General features: G+C 39.6%; 2 protein-coding genes and 1 pseudogene across 2 annotated transcripts in view; all 3 read right to left on the bottom strand.

Annotated features, from left to right (window-relative positions):
* The window catches only part of DONSON (downstream neighbor of SON), a 17280-nt gene extending 9038 nt beyond the window's left edge, over positions 1 to 8242 (bottom strand). The window contains exons 1-2 of the mRNA XM_006886747.1: positions 7940 to 8242; positions 6928 to 7008 (exon numbers count right to left, since the gene is read on the bottom strand). Coding sequence (XP_006886809.1) covers positions 6928 to 7008; positions 7940 to 8242 — 384 coding nt within the window. The remainder of the gene's footprint in view (positions 1 to 6927; positions 7009 to 7939) is intronic.
* On the bottom strand, positions 1197 to 1860 carry LOC102853442 (annotated as a pseudogene).
* Positions 8243 to 9300: 1058 nt separating the features above from the next.
* Positions 9301 to 23406, bottom strand: part of CRYZL1 (crystallin, zeta (quinone reductase)-like 1) — a 62090-nt gene continuing 47984 nt past the window's right edge. Inside the window, exons 6-11 of the mRNA XM_006886746.1 lie at positions 22410 to 22521; positions 19624 to 19722; positions 14719 to 14840; positions 13417 to 13522; positions 9887 to 9932; positions 9301 to 9400 (exon numbers count right to left, since the gene is read on the bottom strand). Of these exons, the coding sequence (XP_006886808.1) occupies positions 9301 to 9400; positions 9887 to 9932; positions 13417 to 13522; positions 14719 to 14840; positions 19624 to 19722; positions 22410 to 22521 (585 nt within the window). The remainder of the gene's footprint in view (positions 9401 to 9886; positions 9933 to 13416; positions 13523 to 14718; positions 14841 to 19623; positions 19723 to 22409; positions 22522 to 23406) is intronic.

The following is a 23406-nucleotide window of genomic DNA, read 5'->3' as shown; positions in this document are numbered from 1 at the left end:
AAGCAATTAAAATAAATTACATGCTATGAAAACATCTGGGAGGAAAGGGTTGAAATAACCTTCTTACAAAATCACAAGGGAGCCAGGATTATTTTTTTTGTGGGGCTGTTGGTGGTGGTGTTAGAGGGGCAGTGAATTTTCACTTATTAATTTACATAGTTCTGTATCCTCTTATTAGTTTGGGTCAAAATTTGTAAGTCATGTTGGTTTTTCATGCAATTATACACATTTTGCTTTACAATAACATTATTAATTACAATCTCTGATCAACCCCTTACTATGTGTTGCCTTTTTCCTTTCATGCAACTTCATTTATTTTTACTAAATAAATTCCTAGTAATTACCATTCAAGAATGTTTCTATGTATAAGCCTTTCCTTAGCTTTTTGTAAGAATGGTCTTTGAGCATATTTGTCCTTTTGTAACTAATTCATGTCACCCAGGATAATTTCTTCTTGACTTATCCATGTGCAATGTTTCAGGAATTCTTTATCATTTTCCAGTGTTGCAAAATTCACATTTTGTGTATTTACCATCATTTTGCCATTCATCTGTTGATGGACACTTGTTTTTTCAAAGACTCTGAAACTGTGCACACCCATGTTTATCGCAGCTTTGTTTACAGCAGTCTTTTAAAGAGCTCTGGTGCAGTGCTGTGCTGTTAACTGAAAGGCCACCAGTTTGGACTGATGAGCCACTCTAAGGTAGCATCCCCCCACAAAGCTTCCTAGCCTCAGAAATCCAAGAGCGTTATTATTTGTTGGCACTGACTCAACAACGATGGGTAAAGGTAATCGGTTTTAGTTAGAGGAAGCATGTGTTACTAAGCATACTGTCTAATGAGAAATCATCCAATGTATAAAAACACTGGAACTCCTTATAAACTTTTGAAATCCCAGGACTGGACTAAGCTTTTCTGTGCTGAAACCCGGTAATGAACTATAAGCTTTTTTTTTAAAATTATTAACCTTTGTTTCAAATTTTATTCCCAGACTTCTTCAGTATATTTAGCTGCAAAGAATGAATTATATTTAAGCAGAAACTGAAAAGAGCTGCAATGTCCACAAGGCTTGTGGGGCTTAAAAATATGAGAGAACTAGATTTTATCAGATCCATAAACAGTACAATTTTAAAAAGTAGTCATAGCAGCTCAAAGTAACTTCATCACCTTTTATCTTCTTCAAAAGTTGATTCAAATCAGTTGGCCTCATTCTTTGAAGCCTCATGAAAATTCTCCACAAGATATGGAACTGCATCATCATCATCTTCTCCAGTTGCAAGTGGTACTTTTCCATCCACAGATTGTTTGAGCAGGGCTTCAGCCAATCTTCTTAAACCACCCAGGCTATCTGCACCAAGCTGATTTAAGATGCTGGGTAACATTTCTGTCAGCTGCTTTGTCTCAGCATGGCTGGTAATGGTCAAAGTGTTTGCTGCCAGAGATGCCTGAACTTTAGGATTATTAAAGTGGATCACCGTTCCTTGATTTGTAAACATATTTACCTCTTCAATACCAGAGCTATATGGTTTACCCCTAATTTTTTTAAGGAGAACTGAAGTTTTTTTGTCATCTGCTGTAGCTGTTCTATGAACCACCTTCTTTTTTTAAAAAAAAATTATTTATTGTGCATGTACCGTCAAATCAGATCTGATTGGTACAGGAGGGAAATTTTCCCTCCTTCTCCGGCAGAGCATCTGGTGGATTTAAACCGTGTACCTCTGGGATTGTAGTACAGCTTCTTGCCACTAGGCCACCAGAGCTCCCTGAACTACCTTCTTTCTACATGCAGTTCCTTTTCCACCAATGTGCACTTGTGACTTCAATTTGACAATTCTCCTGATTCATGATCATTTCTTTCATCTTGTCAGAGAGGAAACTGGGCCAAGCGGGGGACTAGGGCAGGCACTCAGGGGGTCTTTTGGCAGACCAGCTACAAACGAGGGGATGCAAGATGGCCGCTAGCACCTATAAGCTATTTTTGAAGTTAATGCAGGTAAAGTTCTTTCCTGATGTAAAAAATGTCTCTTAGCTTGTTTTAATCTTCTTCCAAGTTAATATTCTCAACATTACAAGAATATTTTTAAATGACATTACAGTATTAAAAATGTCAGGAATGATGACATTATTTGTAGAAAATTGTGTGAAGGAAGCCATTTACTTCTAAAGGTGCAAGATTGGGTCTTGTGGAAGTCAGTAGTAGGATTCCATTAGAATAGGCTATCTATCTTTCAGGATGACAGAAGAATCACCAATGCCTCTGTGGTGTTGGAGAAGAGCACTGAATATTCCAAAGACTGTAAGAACAAACAAATCTGTTCTGAAGAAAGAAGAGCAATCAAAGAGCTTTTCAGAGATAAAGATGGTGAACCTTCATCTCACTACTATGGATACGTTATCAGAGAAGACCAGTACTTGGAAAGAAAATACATCATGGGAAATGTGGAGGGTCAGAGAAAATACCATCATTGAGGCAAAATGACAAAGTGACCACAACAAAAAGCTCAATACGTCAGAGCTGGTAAGGATGGTGCAGAACAAGTCAAGGTTCTTCTATTGTTGACACAGTTGCTTTAAGTTGTAGTGGACTCAATGGCACCTGACAACAACTAGGTATCAAGTCACCACAAAAGACATATCCCCAAGGAAATTAGAACTGAGGCACACAAGTTTGTACACTAATGTTAAATAACATTATTCACTATCACAAGAACATGGAAAATAGCCCAAATGTCCAATAACAATTTTGAAAATTACTTTGAAAACTTGGGAGAGACTGGAAGGCATTATGCTGAGTGAACTCAGTCTCAAAAGGACAAATACTGCATAACACCACTATTGTAAAAACAGAAGGATTAACTAGTAAAAGATCTATGGAGATCCAAGGAAGGAAGGCATGGGAGCAGAAGTGTGAGGATGGGCAAGGGAGAAAACATAAGGTTGAACAATTTGGTAAGTGAAGCATGGGGGGTAATGGAAATGGCAATGATCTGGGGGAATCTGGAAAGACAGGGATTAATGATAGGCATAGTTCAATAGTGATTAATTTTAAAAAACATAATTAATGGGAATAATTGTATAAAACACAACGTGAATAAAGGATAGTGTGAAACATAATGTATATGAACTTTGTAAGTAAACCAATATATTAAAAAGAGTATGTATAGAGCAATATCGTTGATTTCACATGTACGCAAGATTCTACTGAAGATTATCCAAAAAGGACTGGAACAGCACATCAGCAGAGAACTGCCAGAAGTCCAGGCTGGGTTTAGAAGGGGTTGTGGTACTAGGAATATCATAGCTGATGTTAGATGGATCTTAGCTGAAAGCAGGGAATACCAGAAGAATGTTTATCTGTGTTTCATTGATTATGCAAAGACATTTGATTGTGTGGATCATAACAAACTGTGGCTGACTCTGAGAAGAATGGGAATCCCAGAACATTTAATGATGCTAATGTGAAACCTATACTTGGACCAAGAGGCAGTCGTCAGAAGGGCATATGCCAGGGATGTGTCCTGTCTCCATACCTTTTCAACCTGTATGCAGAACAGATTATCTGGGAGACTGCGCCTATGAGGAGGAATGTGGGGTCAAGATTGGTGGAAGATCTATCAACAATCTGCATTATGCAGATGACACAACCCTGCTTGCTGAAACTGAGGAGGACCTGAAGCGCTTGCTGCAGAGGGTCAAGGACTACAGCCTCCAATATGGATTGAGGCTCAATGTCAAGAAGACAAAGATTCTCACCACTGGACCAAATGGCAGCATCAGGATGGATGGTGAAGAGATTGAGATTGTTCACAGCTTCAGTTTGCTTGGCTCCCAGGAAAACTAAAAGACGTAGTGCCACGAGAAAGTGTGCTGTTAGGGACCTCTCCAAAGTACTGAAGAGCAATGGTGTCTCTCTGGAAACTAAGGTGCATCTGATACAGGCCAAGGTCTTTGCTATCACTTGTTATGCATCAGAGTTGGACAGTGACTAAGGAGGATAGAAGGAGAATTGATGCCTTTGAGCTATGGTGCTGGAGAAGAGTATTGAGAATACCATGGACTGCCAAGAAAACAAACAGATTTGTCCTGGAGAGGATTAAACCGGGCTGCTCCTTGCAGGCAAGGATTCTGAGGCTTCGTCTGACATACTCTGGACATGTTGTAAGGAGGGACTGGTCCTTCCTTGGAGAGGGACGTCATGCTTGGTAGGGTGGAGGGACAGCACAGGAGAGGAAGGCCCTCTATGAGCTGGATTGATTCAGTGACTGGGGTAATAGGGATGGGTGTGTCAGAGGCAGTGCGATTGGCATAGCACAGAGCAGAGTTTAGAGCTGTTGTCCATAGGGTCACTATAAGTCGCAAGCGACTCAATGGCACCTAACAACAACAACAACATCAACATGTATAGTAGGATAGTAATGGCAAAGAGCTGAGAGTGAATACTACACACACAACAATAACTTGAAGTATTGTGGAGATATGGTTAGAAGATTTAGTGAAGGGGTAAATTTAATCAGAAGCTGAGTGCAGAGTGACTGAATCCATGCTGAGCTGGAGGAGTTACCAGCAAAGGATGAGTGCTGGAGACGGAAGGAAAAATTCATGTCCATTATGTCCACACAGTCATTGTACCAAAAGAATTGGCTGACACAGAATCGCTTCAGAAAGTAGCATAAGATCAAGAAATAAAGGTAAAAATGGAAGAAGTTCAACCAGCTCTGAAGGTTTTGGCAAAAAATGAGGCCCCAGGATTGATGGAATACCAACGGTTGTATTTCAACTGATTCAGCCTTGGATGTGCTCACTAGACTGTGCTAAGAAATCTGGAGGAGAGCTACCTGGCCAACTGACTGGCAAAGATCCATATTTATTCTCATTCCCCAAAAAGATGATCCAAAAGAATGTAGAAATCATCAAACAATATCATTAATATCACAAGCAAGTTAAATCTTGTTGAAGATTATAAAAAAACTGGTTAGAACAGTACATCAACAGAGAACTGCCAGAAACACAAGCTTGATTTAGAAAAAGCTGTGGCACTAGGGTTATCACTAATGTCAGATGGATCCTTCCTGAAAGCAAGGTACCAGAAGGGTGTCTATTTGTGTTTTATCAACGATGCAAAGGTATTTGACTTTGTGGATCACAACAAATGATGACTAACACTGAGAAGAATGGTAAACCCAGAAAGCTCAATTGTACTAATACAAAACCTCTATCTAAGACTTATACTAAGCTGTTGTACGAACAGAGCCAAGAAACAGCATGGTTTAAAATCAAGAAAGGTATGCATCAAGGATGTACCATTTCTCCATAAATTTTCAATCTATATGCTGAAGAGATCATCCAAGAAGCTGGATTTTATGAAGAAGATTGTTGCATTAGGATTGGAGGAAAACTCACAAACAAACTGCATTATGCAAATGCTTGCTGTAAGTGAAGGAAGACTTTGAAGCTTTTGCTGCAGAAGATCCAGGACTACAAACTTGTAGATGGATTACATCTCAACAAGAAAACAAAAATCCTAACCACCAAGCCAACAGGCAGTAAGAGAGATGGAGAAAAGATTGAGGTTATCAATGATTTCATCTTATTTGGACACACAATCAACACGCTTGGCATGAACAGTCAGGAAATCAAAAGATGAGTTTCACTGACAAAACTGGCTGTGAAAGACTTCTCCAAAGTATTAAAGAGCAACCGACGTCAAGATTAAAGACGTGATCCAACCCGTGGTATTTTCAATTGCTTGCTATACATCTGAGAGCTGGACTATGAATAAGGATGACGGAGTTGTAGTGCTGGGTTTCAGTACTGAACATTCCACAGATTGCAAAGAGAACAAACAGATCTGTCCTGGAAAAGTGGAACCAAGGTGCTCTTGGGAGGCAAAGGTTTTAAAAGTACATTTCAAACACTTTGGGCATGTTGCAGGAGGGACCAGTCCTTGGAGAAGGAAATCAAGTTTGCAAAGGTAAGGAGTTAGTACAAGAGGAAGATCCTTGATGAGATGGATTGCCACAGTAACATTAACAATTAGGCTAAGGGTGTCAGAGATGGTGAAGTTGGCTTAGGATATGGCAAGGTTCAGTGCTGTTGTTCAAAGGAGTCATAGCTGTCTCATGTTGTTAGATGACACCCAACAATAATATAAATCCTTTAAGTACTGGATGCCATCATAAGTATTGTTATATGCCACTGAGTCACTCACAGCAACTCTATGGACAACAGCCCTGAAACCTGCTCTATCCTGTGCCAACTTTACTGTCTCTGACACAACTACGCTCATTACCCCAGTCAATCCATCTCATTCATGGTCTCCTTCTCTGTCCCTCTGCCCTTCCAAGGATGATGTCCCTGTCAAAGACATCCTATTAAGTCCTTGACCTTGGCTGATGCCATCTTTTTGACATCAATCAAATCTGCTGTGAAAGATCACTTTAAAGTCTTAGGAAAAAGAAATAATTGTCTATGCTTTAAAAATCTGGACAATGAAAATAGAAGAAAATAAACAGACACATTTAAATAACAACATCGCTGAAGTTAAAGGCTAGACTACCCAAATAAAATCCAAGTATCTTTTGGAGGAAGGATAGCCAGAATGCTTCTTAGAAGAAAGAGTGCTAAGATTTTATCTAACTTTGGATATGTCCTCAAGAGGGGCCAATACTTGAAGTGTAACATGCTTGGTAAAGTAGAGGGTCAGTGAAATGAAGAGGAAGCTCCTCAACAAGATGGATTAGAGTAGTGGTTCCAATAATGAATCAAAACATAGAAGTTACTTTGAGTATGGCACAGAATAGGGTCACACTCCATTCTTTTCTATGTGAGATGTGAGTCAAAGTGGATGGAAGTTTCCAAGCAAAATGCCTCTGAACAGAATAAACTTACGATCTAAGAAACTACATTCTAATATTTTAAAACATTTACCTTGGATAATTCAGTAATGGTTCTTTTTTCAGGAACATTTTCTTCCCACTGTAAATCACTTTCATGATTAGGATCTAAAACCTGAGGTTTAAAACAAACAAATGCTTTAGACATTGTACAAAGCCTAGCATATTAAATTCTCAATATATGCTCCTAAATCAGTATACCCGATTTTTTCACTTTTTCAGTCTTTAATATAAAAACAGGGGTGTAAGGGGACGTTTTGGCACTCTAAGCATCTACTAATCGATGTATAAACATCAACGTCAAAGATGCAAAACCTCTGAAATAACAGGAGCTCTGGTACCATTTCCCGTAGGTAGTGGCAGCTCCTCTCTGGTGGTTCGAATTCACCAGGAGTTCCTGGAAAGATGAGCAAAGTCCTCCTTGAGGTTTATGGGATTGGAAAGGCAATGAAGTAGCCAATTCCGACTTGAGGGCAAAGAGTAAAATCTGATCTGTAACTCAATATTCCTCCCATATCGTGAGCAAGTTTCGGTGTGTTCGAGGAGTTACAGAACCACACTCGAAAGCTTGCTCATTCACTGCCGTTGGGTCAGTTCCGACTCAGTGACCCTCCATCGTTTTACGAGAGGATGTAAATCTCCATTCTTCCGCTGAGCCGTTGGTGGATTGGAACAGCGAGGGCGAACAGCCTTTCGGTGGGCAGTGCCACCCATTAAGAACTTCGCCACCTGAGGTCCCTCATGCTGGAAGGTAGGGTCCTAATCTTCCTCATGGTTGCCTTGCAGAACAGGTTGCTCCAAGTTCGTCTCGGCATATCCTCCAAAGTATTTCTACAACCTGTTAAGAGGATTGCCGTCCAGTCTCCCTCAGATCCAGCGTCAGTGGCGCCTCCCACTACCCCCAGGAGTCGGGACGTCGCAGGCGCTGCACAGCGGCCGACTGGGCACGACTCCAGGCCCGCCCTGCCGCCCTCAGCGTGGGCCATGGCTCACTTCGCGCCCACTTTCTAGCCCAGTCAACCCAGAATGCATTGCCTTCCGCCGACCGGAACACTCACCGAGCCCGGCGCCTCCTGCTGTTCACAGGGAGGCCCGTCGGAGACCTCGGCGGCAGCTGACGGCCTGTTGTCCAGGCGGGCGAAGGGGTTCCGCCGGGCCGGGGTCCTGCTGCCTGTACCCGTCACGGCAGGAAAGGGTCGGAGGGACAATCCGGCGGCCAGGGCGGCGCGGCGAGCCACTGGCTCAGGAATCGGGGACCCCGTGACCCTGTGACCCCTTTTTCTTCGGAGCCGCAGTGTTTCGGGTGGCTTCTTGAAGCTGGGCGAGTAGCCAGGAACGGGGAGAGCCATAACGCGCAGCTCTGATGGGGCAGTGCACTGCCTTCCGGAACACACTTCCCGCGCGCTCACCGGACCCACCCCCCCCACCTGGTGCTGTACTGGGCATGCGCCTGAAGCCGCCATGAGGCTCCGCCCCGACGTAAAGGCGTGCCTAGTAAGAGCCCCGTGCTATCCAGAGACCCGCCACTCGGGACTTTAGCTCGAACTCTTCATTGGTCGTCAGCAGGGCGCCAGGTGCGGATTGCCTAGAGAGCACGCAGTCCAGAAAACGTGTGTAGAATTACCGAAATAGCTGACTGGTTTTTTAAATTCGCAGCAGGGAGGCCATCAGCGCCTGAAGTACTGCTCCTGGATGAGTTGTGGTTCCGGGCACTAGGGAAGCCTAGGCTTCCGCCCCCAGTAGAGAACTGTTTGAAACAGGAATAGAAGCACGTGCAGCCTCCACCACCCTTGCCACCATTCCTGTTACCAGGCTTCCCCTGCACATAACAGGAGCTGCGACTGACGAAAAACGATGGGTACAGGCAGCAGGACCTCGACCCGGAGAAACACCTTCACCTGCCAGTGACCCTCTTTGGTCCTGGGGATCCTTGAGTGAACATCTGAAAACAAAAATTTAAGTGCCTATGGAATGATTTTCTTAAATGTCGAAATTATGACCATGTGATTAAATCACGACAGGAAATATTTGTTAAATAATGAAGATGTGAATGGAGCTGGTAACAAAGTAATAACCTTACTTTAACAGTATAGTCAAGGAACAATGAAATCACCTTTATCAATACAGTAATACGGTTACTGCTGCAAGCAGTTTTCTTCATGGTAAGACTTTTACAGTAGAGGCAAATGCAAAAAGAAAATAGGTTTTGAGAATATTCCCTTCAAATGTTAATTATAGGATTATGTTTACTATTTGCACAAAAATCTGTTTTTCAAATGCTTCATTTTTAGATTACATGCTAACGGAACAGAAAACTTGATTTGATTTTTCGGAACAATTTCCAAGGAAACTTTGGCTTCAAATACAGGAATGTTTTCTTCCATATGAGGTCTCAGGAAAAATAAAATTAAAATTGAACAACTTGCTTTTTTCTTTCTTGATTTTTTTGAATAACTTCCATGGAAACTTTTGCCTCATACAGTGGAATGGGCTCATCCAATTGAGGTCTAGGGAAGGAAGAATTAAATTATAAGTGCCAGAGCTATGTAAAGATCACACAAAATGGTCATAGACAATTACTAGAGCTTAAATTTATTTAAATAAATTTGTTCATTATTACTTCCATTGAAAACTAAACAAGAAAAAGAGGTTAAATTTTGAAGGGGAAAAATATCTACACTACTTTTGTAGGTGATAAGATCTACCTTTTTCTTTTTTAAACAATCCTGCACTCTCTTCCCAAGTTTCTTTTGGAAGACTGAGAGAAAGCAAAGGATAATGTAGGAGATAGGATGGAGTAGCCAATTCTATCTTTAGGAATACTGAGACATACTTTGAAAAATACTCAAGAACAGCTATTTCTTGAAACAAAAGAATCAAATATAGAGTTACTAGGTATACCCTGGTGTAAAACTGAAACAAAAATGGAAATGCTTGCCTTATTTCAAGAATAAAAAAAGAAATAAGAACAAAGATTCGGTTTATTCACATACCTAAAAATACCGGTTGATAACTTCTCCATAACATCTTTTAAGATACGTAGCTGGAAGGATTTGTTAAGGTAGCAATTTTATTTTACAGGTCATTCATCTTAATGTTTGAATGAAATTTGTACTCTGAAATTAAAAATGTTAGCTGCAGAAAAGTAAACAGTCAGATTTACTTCTAAACCAGGGAAATGGAAACTACTTGAAAAAGGTTAAGGTGCGAGAGCCCAAGTTTCTAAAGACAAATGATAAAAGAAGAGGCCTAGGGCTTACATTACTAAGGTAATTTAATGACTGCTGCCATCCTAAATGGTAATCAACCGTGGCTACCAGCCAACGGAACAAAACCAGGATCTGGCACTATTTATGGCATTTTCAGTTGAAAAAAATTAACACATCTCTTACTTGAGGTACATTTATTTACTAAAATGGTTGATAAGTTCTGGTGGCGGCATAGCATCTAGTATGGGGTACTGCTAACCAAAGGCCACACATTTCTAGCAGTTGAAATCTACCAGTCACTCCAAGGGAGACAGCTGGGCAGTCTCATTGTTAATATTTAGTTTTGGGAACCTGAGGGAGGGTGCTAGGAGTAAAATCCACTTGACAACAGTGGTTTTATTTGGTGCTTCTGTATGATAATAGACTGAAAGTTTACATGAAAGAAAAGTCTACAAATTGTATATGTCACCAGTAATCAGAAAACAGTATAAAAATGAAATTTTAGTTCAGTCATATAGTTTTAGAAACTATAGTCCAGAGATCAAGAGTTTTAACTGTAAAAATTGGAGAATTCCTGATAGTGTATAATCACAATTACTATCTCTCTATGTGAAGAGACCCCACGAGGTGGTATAGCACTGGTCTGTGCGTTGCTGTACAGAGGTAAGTCGTGGTTGCTGTGATGCTGAAGACTGTGACAGTGATGTGCCAATCGTGGGTAACAGGTATCCATGGTGGACAGTGTTTGCTGGAGCTTCCCGACTAAACCAAGCTTGGAAGCAGGAGAGGCATCCACTTCCAAAATGGCTTGCCTCCAGAAACTCGATGTACGAAGAGTGCTCAGGCCATTCATCCATAGGTTCGCTATGAGTCGTCCACGACTCGACAGCACCAAACAGCAACAACAACAACAACAACAACCACATGTGAAGTCACATTCAACCACTAGCTCATGTGTTAACTGAAGGGGTCTACACATGTAGGAATGAAAGTGGGTTCAGGCCTTTAGAAAATATAAATTTAAAAACCTTAAAAAACTACAACCCAAACTCATTGCCTATGAGTTATGATGCATAGTTACTGCAGAAGATGAAATAGAACTGGCAGATAAAGACTTTCCAAAGTCTTCCTTGAAGCAGACGGCTACATTTTTCCACTATGCCGCGATCAGATTCAAACTGCAAACCATTTGGTTAGCAAGAAAGTGCTTTAACTATGTGTCACTAATGCTCCTTAAAACAAAATCCCACAAACGAATTCGCAGCCTTACAAATGCTTTTTCTACTCCTGTTATGCAATTGTCATCAGTGTGTATATATGTGTATGCATATTTCTTCTCACTCATTGCCATGGAGTCAGATCTGACTCATTCATAGTTGACTCTCCAGCGGATATCGAAGGCTATATATCACATGGGAGGAAACTGCTCATTTTTCTCCAGAACTATCTACAGACTGGAACCATTAAAGAGGTGTGGACTTTGGGTTAGTCGCATGCCTCCTTGGAGACTATACCACCAGTGCTCTTTGCCTATATCTTAGGAAAATGGAATTTTCCTAAGAAAATTCTCATGTAAACATATTATATGTCAACATAGTTCATGAATATATAAAAAAGATTAAAATAATTTTCCTACAAGAATAAGGAATGAGAGTAGAGAGAATCAGTATCAGACAAAGTTGCCAGCTTAGCTTTTGGCATGTAAGATTCAAAGTATTAATTAATATTACTTTTAATTTTTAATTAGTGTTTTCCACTAGTAATATCCCATGGTATTCTTGATAATTACAATGTTATTGACATTTAAGTTGTTTAAAAATGAAATATATAAAATATTTTGTTGACTTTTAAAGAGTTTATTTCCAAATTTAATAATAAGAAATACGTTAAACTCACATTCATTACATTAAGGGGATGTTCTGATTTTGAAATCACTTTTAAACTTAACACATGTTATGGTTTAAATCTTCCTATTTTAGAATTTTGAATTAATTCTGTCTTTGCTACTTGAGGGTGCTGGCCTTTAAACATTTCACAGTATGTAACTAAATACAAATAATGAATATGAGACTTAGTGGAGATAAGAAGACTATGCAAGTTTCTTGGTAAACACATATACTTTAAAAGATCTGATTTATAAAAAATAAACATATTAAAGTTTTTGCCAGTATAGTTAACCTTGAAATGGTAATATTTTAAATAAAAGATTTATTCTTAAGTAGACTTTGCTCTAAAAAGTTCTGGACTTTTCCTTGTGTTAAATGCTCTCACATTTTTTCAAGAAAAGTTTTCATTACTTTTACCCAAATGTACATGATTTTATTTAATTTGCCAGGTTTGTTTCAGAATAACTTGTTTTCAAAGATGAAGTTTTATCCTCATTTGGGGAAGACTTGTTGGTACTGAACTGCAAAACTGCTGCAGAAATTCATTAAATTTTGGCAACAGTCGGAAATGTTTTCTTCCATGGTCCTGCCATAGGATTAAGTGTATAGCTTCACAAGTGTAATTACCACAGGTTCAAAACAAACTTTCCAAGCATTTTATTGGTTTAATGCATATTCAGAAAAGAGCCAAACAGTTGGGAGTGTGAGTCCTAGTTTCCAATTATTTAGCTCTGGTTTTGAACACACATTAACTTCTTTATATCTCAGTTTCTTCACCTGTGAAATATGTGTAACAATAGTATTTGTTTGTTTTTTTAAATTTATTTATTATTTTTTAAATGTCATTATTTTTTGTGTGTACCGTCAAATCAGATCTGACTGGTATAGGAGGAGATTGTTCCTCCTTCTCCAACAGAGCATCTGGTGGATTCGAACCGCTCACCTCTGAAATTGCAGTGCAGCTTCTTGCCAGTAGGCCACCAGAGCTCGCCGTAACAATAGTATTTATACCACTTAGGGCTATTTTTGGACATGTTGTGAGGAGAGACCGGTCCTTGGAGAGGGACATCATGCTTGGGAGGGTGGAGGGACAGCGCAGGAGAGGAAGGCCCTCTATGAGGTGGATTGATTCAGTGATTGGGATAATTGGGATGGGAGTGTCGGAGACAGTGCGATTGGCACAGGACAGAGCGGAGTTTAGGGCTGTTGTACATAGGGTCGCTATGAGTCGCAGGCGACTCGACGGCACATAACAACAACAACAGGGCTATTTTAATGTTTATCTTAATTAATGTCTGGCAAAGCACTTGGAACACTGTTTGACATACTGAATAAGAGTCAGCTGCTATTATTATTTTTAAAACTTAACAATTAGATTATTACAAGATAAAAGTCAAGGTAATAATGCAAGTTACTAAAAAAGGATATAAAGATATTTTCCTTGTTGTGCATTTGACAAATTCCAAACTTCATCGTTAAGGAAAGACACTGTTGCTCCTTTGAGGAAAAGGCAGTGGCTGTCTGGAGGATCCAACTTGGACAGAATGCACAAAGACTGATTAGTCATTGTGAGTTTAAAAGCAGAAAGATAATGGGTATCTTGAACCAGAAAAATATCTACTCAAATAACATCTAAATCCCAAATAATCAGCATACAAACTTTAATCAAATATAAATTAGGGTTATTAAAATCATATGGTATTTGCACATCAGTCATTAAATACTTATTCTATTGTATAAATGTGAGTGGTAACAAAATGTATACTTAGTGCCAACTTGAATAAGTTGCAACAGTTCTATATAGAAAATATTTTCTAAGTACATGTTAACAAAGTTACTAAAAAAAAGTCTTAGGAAGCAATTTAAAAGTCATTATTTTACAAAGCATTAAATAAAATTCTGTCATTTTAGTTAAAGGAGTTCCTCTGCTAAGCAGTAAGATTTTCCTGGCCAGCTTGTAGCTTCAAGTAAAAAAGCAACATATTTTTTTAACAAGGAACTCATGAAATATCCAAAATGGGTGACTGTGGAGGACATTATGCTGAGTGAAATATCTCAGTCACAAAAGGACAAATACTATATGGTGCCACTGTTGTAGAATGAGGCTGACATCAGGGTGGGGGTAAGACTGGATAAATTATGTTTACTGCATTGAAGCCGATGAGGAGAGAACATTTTAAAAGTAATATGTTTTAGGGCATTATGATTATCATGAGAGTCTGGAATGAGGGTTGAAAGAGTGGAGTATACTCGGGGGAGGGGGGGGTGATTGTGTACCAATGAAGGAGGTTTTCTTTTGCTTTTCAAGGGGAAGAGCGAACTGGGGTTGGGGTGGGCAGGAAGAAAAGTGTAACAATGAATGAATGGAAATCCAAAATCTCTGTAGATATTCATGGAAATTAATTTTTTTAAAAAAGGCAACTTTTTAACTCAATATATTAACTTAGCCAGCCCTTTCCCCCAAAAAAGAGTTAGGCATTATTCTTTGTTCCTTATATTCCTTTGGTGTTATACCCACTTGCCACTGACTTGTTTCTGAGCCATAACAAACCTCCCTGAGGCTTCCAGAGCTATAAATCTTTATGGCTGGATATTGCCCATTTCCCCCCCCCCCTTGGAGTGGCTAGTGGATTTTAAATGCTGACCTTTCTGTTAGCAGCCCGACACATTACTATGCCACCAGGGATCCTTTTTGGTGGACCAGAAATGCTTTATTATTTCTGATGATACCTGAAGGTTTTCTTCTCTTGTTACCCAGTGGCCTCCAACACCTAGAAGTGTGATGATATCGTGTTTATGTGGCAGAAGTTGTTGCTTCTTAGCAGGTTCATCATCTTTACCATATAATCTCACTTAAAAGGGAGCAGTCAAAAGAGACAAAGAGAAGAAATATACTTTAAAATAACATGCACAAAAACTTCTCAAACTCTCTTTACTTTTTCATAATCAGAATGAGGAAAAAGACAATAGTTTATTCTACTACCTTAAAATACATATTTTATACTAACAGTGGTTATAAAATTTACACCATACTTAATTTTAAATGAAAAAGAAATAAGATAAAGTCTATTTGCAACTGAAAACTTGGCAAGTCTGATAACTTTTTTTTTTACTGCCATGCATAAATTTTATTGACATTTAAAAATCCACAAATAAATAACTTCAAATAAGGTCTAGAGAAATAGCTCCTGCATACTTCTGTTAATTCTCAGATTTTTATAATGCCCTTAAATTACTAAAATGTAACACACTAAGGGAAAGAAAACAATATGTTCAAATGGAGTGCTGATACCCTCTTCGCTGTAGGTTTAATATAAAAAGCTAATAATAAACTCATGGGATTCCTTCCCAACAGCATGATGGAAATATGAAGTGAGAGAAACTGGCATTCTTCCTCAGGCAACTTATTATCCTATTTCAGTTTCTTGAAACATCCCTGGTTAAGACTTTTGTGATTGAAAAGACACAGAGAAGTATTTATAAAAGTCCTTCAGGTTCCTCATTAAAGCTGAAGTCACACACTAGAGACAGGTGGTCTGAAGGATAATTGAAGGATGGTAGCCGGTTGGGTCCAATCTGTTCTTCAGTCAGCAAATCAAGAGCTGACCGGACACTAAGAGCATGCTTAGAATACCAGATATAATCCAGAGTGTGCCGGCACTCCCCTGAGGTCCGGATCTTCCAGGTGGTATAGGGAGGTTCGGACTGCCCATCGGCACTCAGCAGCTTATAGGCGCTGTTCAGGTTGAGGCTGGAAGAAGCAAAGTGTTTGTAGACCTCTTCTGTTGGCTCTGCATTGAAGTCCCCACAAACAATAAGAGGAATCTTGGCTCCTTGAGTGATGTTCTGTAGGTTCTGGAGAAGATCACAGCCTTGAGCAGATCTAAACTGCTCCCAGCCAGTGCGTGCTTTTAAGTGGGTGACAGCAATGCAGAACTGTCGACCAGACTCCTTGCACTCGAGAATCTGTGCAATGGCCACTTGATTAGTTTTCAGTGTCATGGCCGTCAGCCTAATATTGGCACTGCTGACTAGCTTGAACCGGTTTTGGAGAAAGAACAAGGCACAGCCATCCGGCCCATTGTTGTGTTCCATATCTAGACAGGGTGACCAGGGCTTGGGGAAAAAAGTGCCTTGATAACCCAGTCTACTGAGGAGTGGTTGGAAGGTGTCAAAATAGTGGTCCACCTCTTGGAGGCACAATATATCAGGATGGTAGGCTAGGATTTCTTCTAGGATGAGACATTTTCTTTCCTCCCACTTCAGTGCTTCAACAGGGCATTGTACAAAGTTGTCTTTGCCTTCTCCTAGAGCTTGGACGAGGATGTTCCATTGCATGACCCTAATAAGTGGGTGGCTACTAGGGCAATCTGTCCTCAGAGTCACAAAGTCCCTCTGGAACCGGGGAGGTCGAGTGTGCAGGACAGCCCTGCATTCCTCAAGGAGCTCTTCAGGATCAATGGGTTCCAGATGTTCTGAGTCAGATGATACCAAATACTCTGGGTGCTGGGAGGCAGCGCTGCTGTTCAGTGTCTTGGCGAGAGCACTATAGAGTCTGCTCGTACCGTTTCCCATGGAACACACTGTTCGGGAACACGACCTCGCGGCGTCTGAGGCCGCAGAGGCCGCCACCAGGAGCCGGGGGGACGCGGGCTGGGGGACGGCCGCCGGCGGAGGCGACCGGCAGCGCAGCGCAAGTCTGATAACTTAATAACAACAATAGCTAACTAAATTGGGAAAAAGGTGATTTCTGATTAAAGAACTCATACACACAAGGTAATCAAAATTCATTGCCATTGAGTCAGTCATGAATTTTACATCTCAAATAAAAAAACAAACAAACCCATCCAAAAAAATCCTTATCACCAAGCCAACAGGCAACACCATGATGGGAAAGAAATGATAGCTGGAGAATAGAGAGAGATCATGACAGATGGAGAAGAGATAGAAATTGTAATTTATTTCATCTTGCTTGCATCCACAGTCAACACAATTGGTACCATCAGCCAGGAAATCAAAGTGCTGCATTGGGAAAGTCTGCTGTAAGGGACTTTTCTCCAAAATGCTGAAATACAATGATGCCTGTTTAAAGACTAAGATGCACCTGATTAAAAGCATGATGTTTTCAATTACTTGCTATGCATCTGAAAGCTAACAATGAATAAATAAGGATGACAGAAGAATCAATGCCTTTGAGTTGTGGTGTTGGAGGAGAGTGCTTTTTATCCTATCAACTGCCAAAAAGTATGTCTTAAAAAAGGTGTGCCTGGCACACACCTTGGAGACAAGAATGTGAAACTTTGCTCACATACTGTGGGCATGTTGTAAGGAGGGCAGTGCGTGGTAAAGGACATTGTGCTTAGAGAATCACCAAAGGAGGGGAAGACTCTCAACAAGATGGAATGACATACTGACTATAATGATGGGCTGAGTTTTTCAGATAATGAGGATGGCACACACATGATAGGATTCAGATCTACTTTCACAGAGTTGCTACGAGTCTCAGTTGACTTGATGACACGGAACAAAACAACAGATGACAAAGGGTCTCTAAACCTCACAAGGTTTCCAAGGCTTTACAGAATCTTCACAAGAATGAGACTGCAATATCTTTATCCCACAGATGGCTGGTGAGTTTGAGCTTTCAACATTTGCTTAGCAGCTGATGCTTTAATTATGGTGCCACCACTGTTTCTTTAAGATAACCATATTCTGACATAATTATTGAAATAGAAAGTCAATGAAATATGCATTTACTGATATCACAGTTTTCCTTTGATGTCAAATCTTGAAAAATACTAGTTAAAAGGGAAACAAACAGGATGGCCAATTCCTGTAACAAAAGATGCATTCACAGTGTAAAGTGGAGACGGCTTTGGAAACTTATTCATTATGTGAAATAGCTCATGTGTACCTAAGTGTGTACAGACCTAGAGGTAAAAAGATAATACTCAACTACCATCGACATGGAAATGAATCCAAGCTGAACCTCCAGTAGGTTTTCAGAGGCTCTAAATGACACCGGAGTTGACTGCCCATCTTTCTCTCTCAACAGATACTGACTGGCTAAACTAAAAAATAAGAAAGAAAAAAAGTTCAAGAAATGAGAAAAAGGAACAAAATTCTGCAACCTTTCCAAACAGCTATTGCAGAAGTACACTAGACAACAGAGGGCAGCCACATACAGAAGAGCTGCCTGAATAAGAATCTGGTGAAACCTGATCAAATGGGGACCAACTAGGAACCTCTAAGGAGATGATGACTTTTGAAGGTTTCTCATAGAGAACTATTACTTGTTACATAAACTCCAATGCTGTCCTGAAAACAGCATTTCTTTCAAAAAGCAGAATCAAACAAAAAGGAGACCCATACTTACTGCCTTAAGTTGATTCCAACTCATAAAGATCTTCCACTGGGTTTCTAAGGCAGTAAATATGGGAGCAGCTGCTAGATTCAAACAGCCGACCTTCTGGTTAGCAGTCTGACATGTTATGAGTAATATATACCAACAGGGCTCCTTTCTCTTCTAAAAATCCCCCCAAAGCAGCTGTGCTATAAAGTACTATGTAGATCATTGTATATAAGACAAGTATCTGGTCTTTTCCAGACAGTTTAAAATGGGAACAAAGTGAAGAAGATCCAATTTAAATAGACAAGTTTCTAGTTAAAAAACTTCAAAACAATTAATCACTCAATTTAATGATTTCTCAGTTATCAATTTGTTCTGAAACTGATTATATATTTGTTGTTGTTATGTTCCATAGAGTCTCTTGTGACTCATAGTGACCCTATATGTACAACAGCCCTATACCCTGCTCTATCCTGTGCCAATCTCACCAACTCCGACACACTTACCCTTATTATCCCAGTCACCGAATCAATCTATCTCATTGAGGGTCTTCCTCTCCTGTGCTGTCCCTCCACCCTCCCAAGCATGATGTCTGTCTCCAAAGGCTGGTCCCTCCTTGCAATGTATCTAAAGTGTCAGATGAAGCTTTAGAATCCTTATCTCTAAAGAGCAGCTTGGTTTCACCCTCTCCAGGACAAACCTGTCCATTCTCTTAGCCATTTGTGGTATATTCAATACTCTTCTCCAGCACCAAAGCTAAAAGGCATCAACTCTCCTTCTATCATCCCTAGTCATCGTCCAACTCTTTGATGCATACCAAGTGATTGCAAAGACCATGGCCTATATCAGGCTCACCTTAGTCTCCAGACTGACACTGTTGTTCTTCAGTACTTTGGAGAGATCTTTAACAGCAGACTTCCCCAATACAATGTGTCTTTGAATTTGCTAGCTGCTGTTGCCAAAAGTGTTGACTGTGGAGCCATGCAAACTAAAGCTGTTTACAATCTAAATATCTTCACTATCCATCAAGATGCTGCCAATTGGCCCAGTGGTGAGAATCTTTGTTTTCTTGATATTGAGCTTCAATCCATATTGGAGGGTGCAGTTCTTGACCTTGTGCAGAAAGCACTTCAGGTATGTGTGTGTGTGTGTGTGTATATGTATATATAAAATATATATACCTGAAAAATAAAAAAAAAAAATAAATGTGTGTTTGTATACACACACACACACACCCACCCACCCCTGAAAAAAAAATTATATAAAGTCACATACATTATACCAACCTCCAGCATCTAGGACAATGTCTATTCCTAGGCCACCTGTTTCTTCTAAACAGCTTTCAGCAACATGGACTTTGCCATTAGATACATCGACCACTCGGGCTGTAAAGGACAGGAAATAAGGTTGCATCCTGTTCTTTATGTGATCAACACAAAAAAGACATGATAGGAAAAAGGAAAGGCAAGGCAGATGTGGAGCTGTGCTCTAAGATGAGAAAGAAGTTCAAACAGTTCATGAATTTAAAGACAGACAATAATGACACAGATTATACTTTTTCTGGTCTGACTCAGAATTGGTAAGATAAATTTAAATGAAGAAACTGTTCTCTTCAATAAAATAAAAATATATTCTGTAGACAAGGTGTCCAAAGGCTGCTCTGTTGATGGTTCTGGACACCTATAGGATACTGTCCACCCTGAGAACTGTAAGCCATACCAAACCCAAACCCAACCCACCACCATGGAATCAAATTCTATTTTTAGCAACCTTCCAACAATTTTTCAAGGCTATAAATCTTTATGGGAAGGAATACCCACCTTTTTGAGGTTAGTCCTTTTTTCCCTAACCCACTACTTTCCCAAGCATAATGTCCTATTCCAAGGATTGGTTCCTCCTGGTAAGATGTCAAAAGTACATTATAAAAAGTCTTGCCATCCTTGCTTTTAAGGAATTTGGCTGCCTTATTCAAAACCAGTCATGTCTGTTCTTCTGGCAGTCTATGCTGTATTTAATATTCCTTACAAAGACCAGTCAGTCTTCCTTACTCATTGTTCAGCTTTGGCATTTATGCTAGTCAGGCAACTGCAAATACTACGGCTTGGGTAAGTGTACCTTTGCCCAAAGCAATCAATATGTTATCAATTTCTTGACTGATGTGTGCATCCATTAGCATTGATAGTGATTCCAAGAAAAAGGAAATCCTTGCCTTTAGTCTTTATCCCATTTATCTTAATGGTGCTAACTGATCCAGGTATGATGATTTTTATTTATGCTCAAGTGTAATACACACTGAAGTCTGTATTCTTCGATCTTCATCAGTATTTGTGAAGTCCTCTTTATGTCTATAAGTAAGGTTGTGTCATCTGCATATAATGTGTTATTCAACGAGCTGTCTGCCAGTCTTGATGCTGTGCCTTCTTTATACAGTGCAGTTGTACATACAATATTTATCTATTGTTGCTGTGTGTCCTCAAGCTGATTCAGACTCACAGTAATCTTTTATGACAGAGTGCAACTGCCTCATGGGGCTTCGCAGGCTGTAAGCTTTACTAGAACGGACCACAAAGTCCATAGTGTGTGGAGCTGCTGGTGTGTTCAAAGTGTTGATGTTTTGGTTGGTAACTGAGTATAAACATTGTGCCATCAGGGTGCTTTACTTATATTCTCAAATGCATTGTCATCGAGTTGGAACTAACTCCTAGTTGACCTTCCAATGGGTTTCTGAGACTAAATTGCCAAGGAGGAGATGGCTGATTTTCCCCCAGTGGAGCTGCTGGTGGATTCACATGCCAGAGAGGTGCTGCCTTGGGGTTGGCAGCACTAACTCTCTGTTGATTAGGCCTCCAGAGCTCCCTCACTTATATACTAGAGGCTGTTTATTCTTTCTCAGTAACAGAAATCCTCTCCGACCCACTACAGACTTCTCAAAATGAAGACAAGGAAAAAGAACATATTTTTAGTAGTTGGGTGCTCTGTGCTGTCAAGTTGGAATGGACTCTAGCTGATTCTTCAGCAGGTTTTTAGAGACTGTAAAAAATACAGAAGGAGACTGTCTCTTTTTCTCATGGCGCAGCTGGTAGATTCAAACTAGATGCTCTTCAGGGCGGCAGCACAACTCCTTATTACTCTGAGGCCACCATAGCTCCTTATTTTTAGTATTCAGTAAAATGTAAACATTCAATAATTAAATATTCAATAATGTACTTAACATTTTATGTTAATGAGAATAATCCAATGAGAGAATTAAAAAGAAAAATCCATTCTCCTAATCTGAACTGGAAAATGAAGGCATATGTCTATTTCATTTTCATGTCTTTTAACATTTTTTTTTTAACATCTTCTTAAAGATAGTTTCTCCCAGAGCTTCTCAGATTAGAAGTACAGTTCAATAGTAGTCTTAAGTATTCCAAGGGGAGGGGAGGAGAGTAATTCTCAAAGGACCAAAACAACCTATGAGGGCAAATGACTAAGAAGAAAATTCTCTTCAGCAATACTGCCTTTTTTCCTCCATTCTAATTTCATATATTAAAAAAATATTTATCTTCTTTTCTGCAGCTTCTGTCTTCCCTTCTCTCCCATATCCTGGTTCCTTCTGTCAATGGCAATAACATGAGGCCTTGACTTGAACCTATTCCAGTTATTTTTCTGTTTGTAGAACTTTGGACAAGTGAAAGAGATGTGACTTTCTGGTTAGACACACAAGGTCACTGAGGAAGGAAGTAAGGACAAAACATAAACATTAGCAGCTAGTGAACTTTACTTTCATTCTTGCCTGCTCACTGAAACAAAGTATTTTTAATTTGTGTCAAAATCTACCTAATTCTAGTCTGTGTATGTTGACAATTGCTCCAAAGATGGAAAATACTGAAAAATACAGGTTTTAAAAAATATTTAAAAAGATAAACACTTAAGTGAACTTGAATAGATACAAAGCATATTTTGAAAGTTATTTTCATTCTGGATTTTGTTCTATACGTAGTGTAGCTTTTAAGGCAGTTATCTTCAAAATACTATGTGTAAAGTTTGTATAAACAAAAAGAAAAAAGCATTCACAAAAATAGTAATTCACCTATAGTCGGTCTAAATCTCTCAAGGCATTGCTTGTCTTCAAGGCTGTATGCTGTTGAAATCACTTTCGCTCCTCGATGGTGCGCTAACTGAATAGCTATTGTACCAAATGCCTGTGTAGGGTAAAAAAAAAGGCATGAGTTATTAACAGATAATAAGGCATAAGCAAACCAATAAACACACACACAGAGAAACATACACACAACACCTACAAAAAGACAAAAACCAGATAAAAGGCAAAGATTATGCCATTTTTTTAAATTAAAAAAGAGTGTAATAGTTTTTAGATGATATATAACAAAAGTAGGAAAAAAATTAGAGAAAATTCTATTAAGGAAAATATTTGGCTGACTTCCTTCTTCAGACGGGTGGTGGTAGAAAAGTTGGTCACATCACCTGCTTATAAGCAGGTAAAGTACAATATACATTCTCAAAGACAGATGGCTACCTTCAGAAATAGGACTTGGAAAAAGAAAAATGGACTTTTAAGGGCCTTGTCAGTCTGGCATTATATGCACGTGGTATAGTGTTGACATCTCTTTGAAGATTACAGCACTTCAAGGAATGACAACCTTTTGCTGACTACTGGGCAGTTCAAGGAGACCCTACTACCCTGATGTGAGCATCAAAGTGAAGCCAATACTAGAGCTTCCTGCCATTTTTATCAATGAGAAGCTAGGGGCAAGAATTTCATTGGTAGCTAGCTTGAAAAGATTATAAATTCACCTCAAGTTTTGTAAGAATTAAAAATGATATTGTATTTTCATGTATTCTTAGGGTCTTGAGCTACTTTTTGATGATGCCTTTTGTACCTTTTGATTTCGTGTGATCAATCTATGAAATTGGAGACAATAAGAAAAACAGTTTGCCTAAGGTGTGTCTGGTACAAGCCACGGTCTTTGCAATCACATGTTATGTGTCAGAGAGTTGGACAATGACTAGGGAGGATAGAAGGAGAATTGATGCCTTTGAGCTGTGGTGCTGGAGAAGAGTATTGA

This window comes from Elephantulus edwardii, unplaced genomic scaffold, assembly GCF_000299155.1.
Source record: "Elephantulus edwardii isolate Elephantulus edwardi_28Jun2011 unplaced genomic scaffold, EleEdw1.0 scaffold00051, whole genome shotgun sequence".
Taxonomy (NCBI): Eukaryota; Metazoa; Chordata; class Mammalia; order Macroscelidea; family Macroscelididae; genus Elephantulus; species Elephantulus edwardii.
The sequence above is the reverse complement of the archived record's forward strand: the minus strand, read 5'-3'. Positions and strand labels throughout refer to the sequence as shown.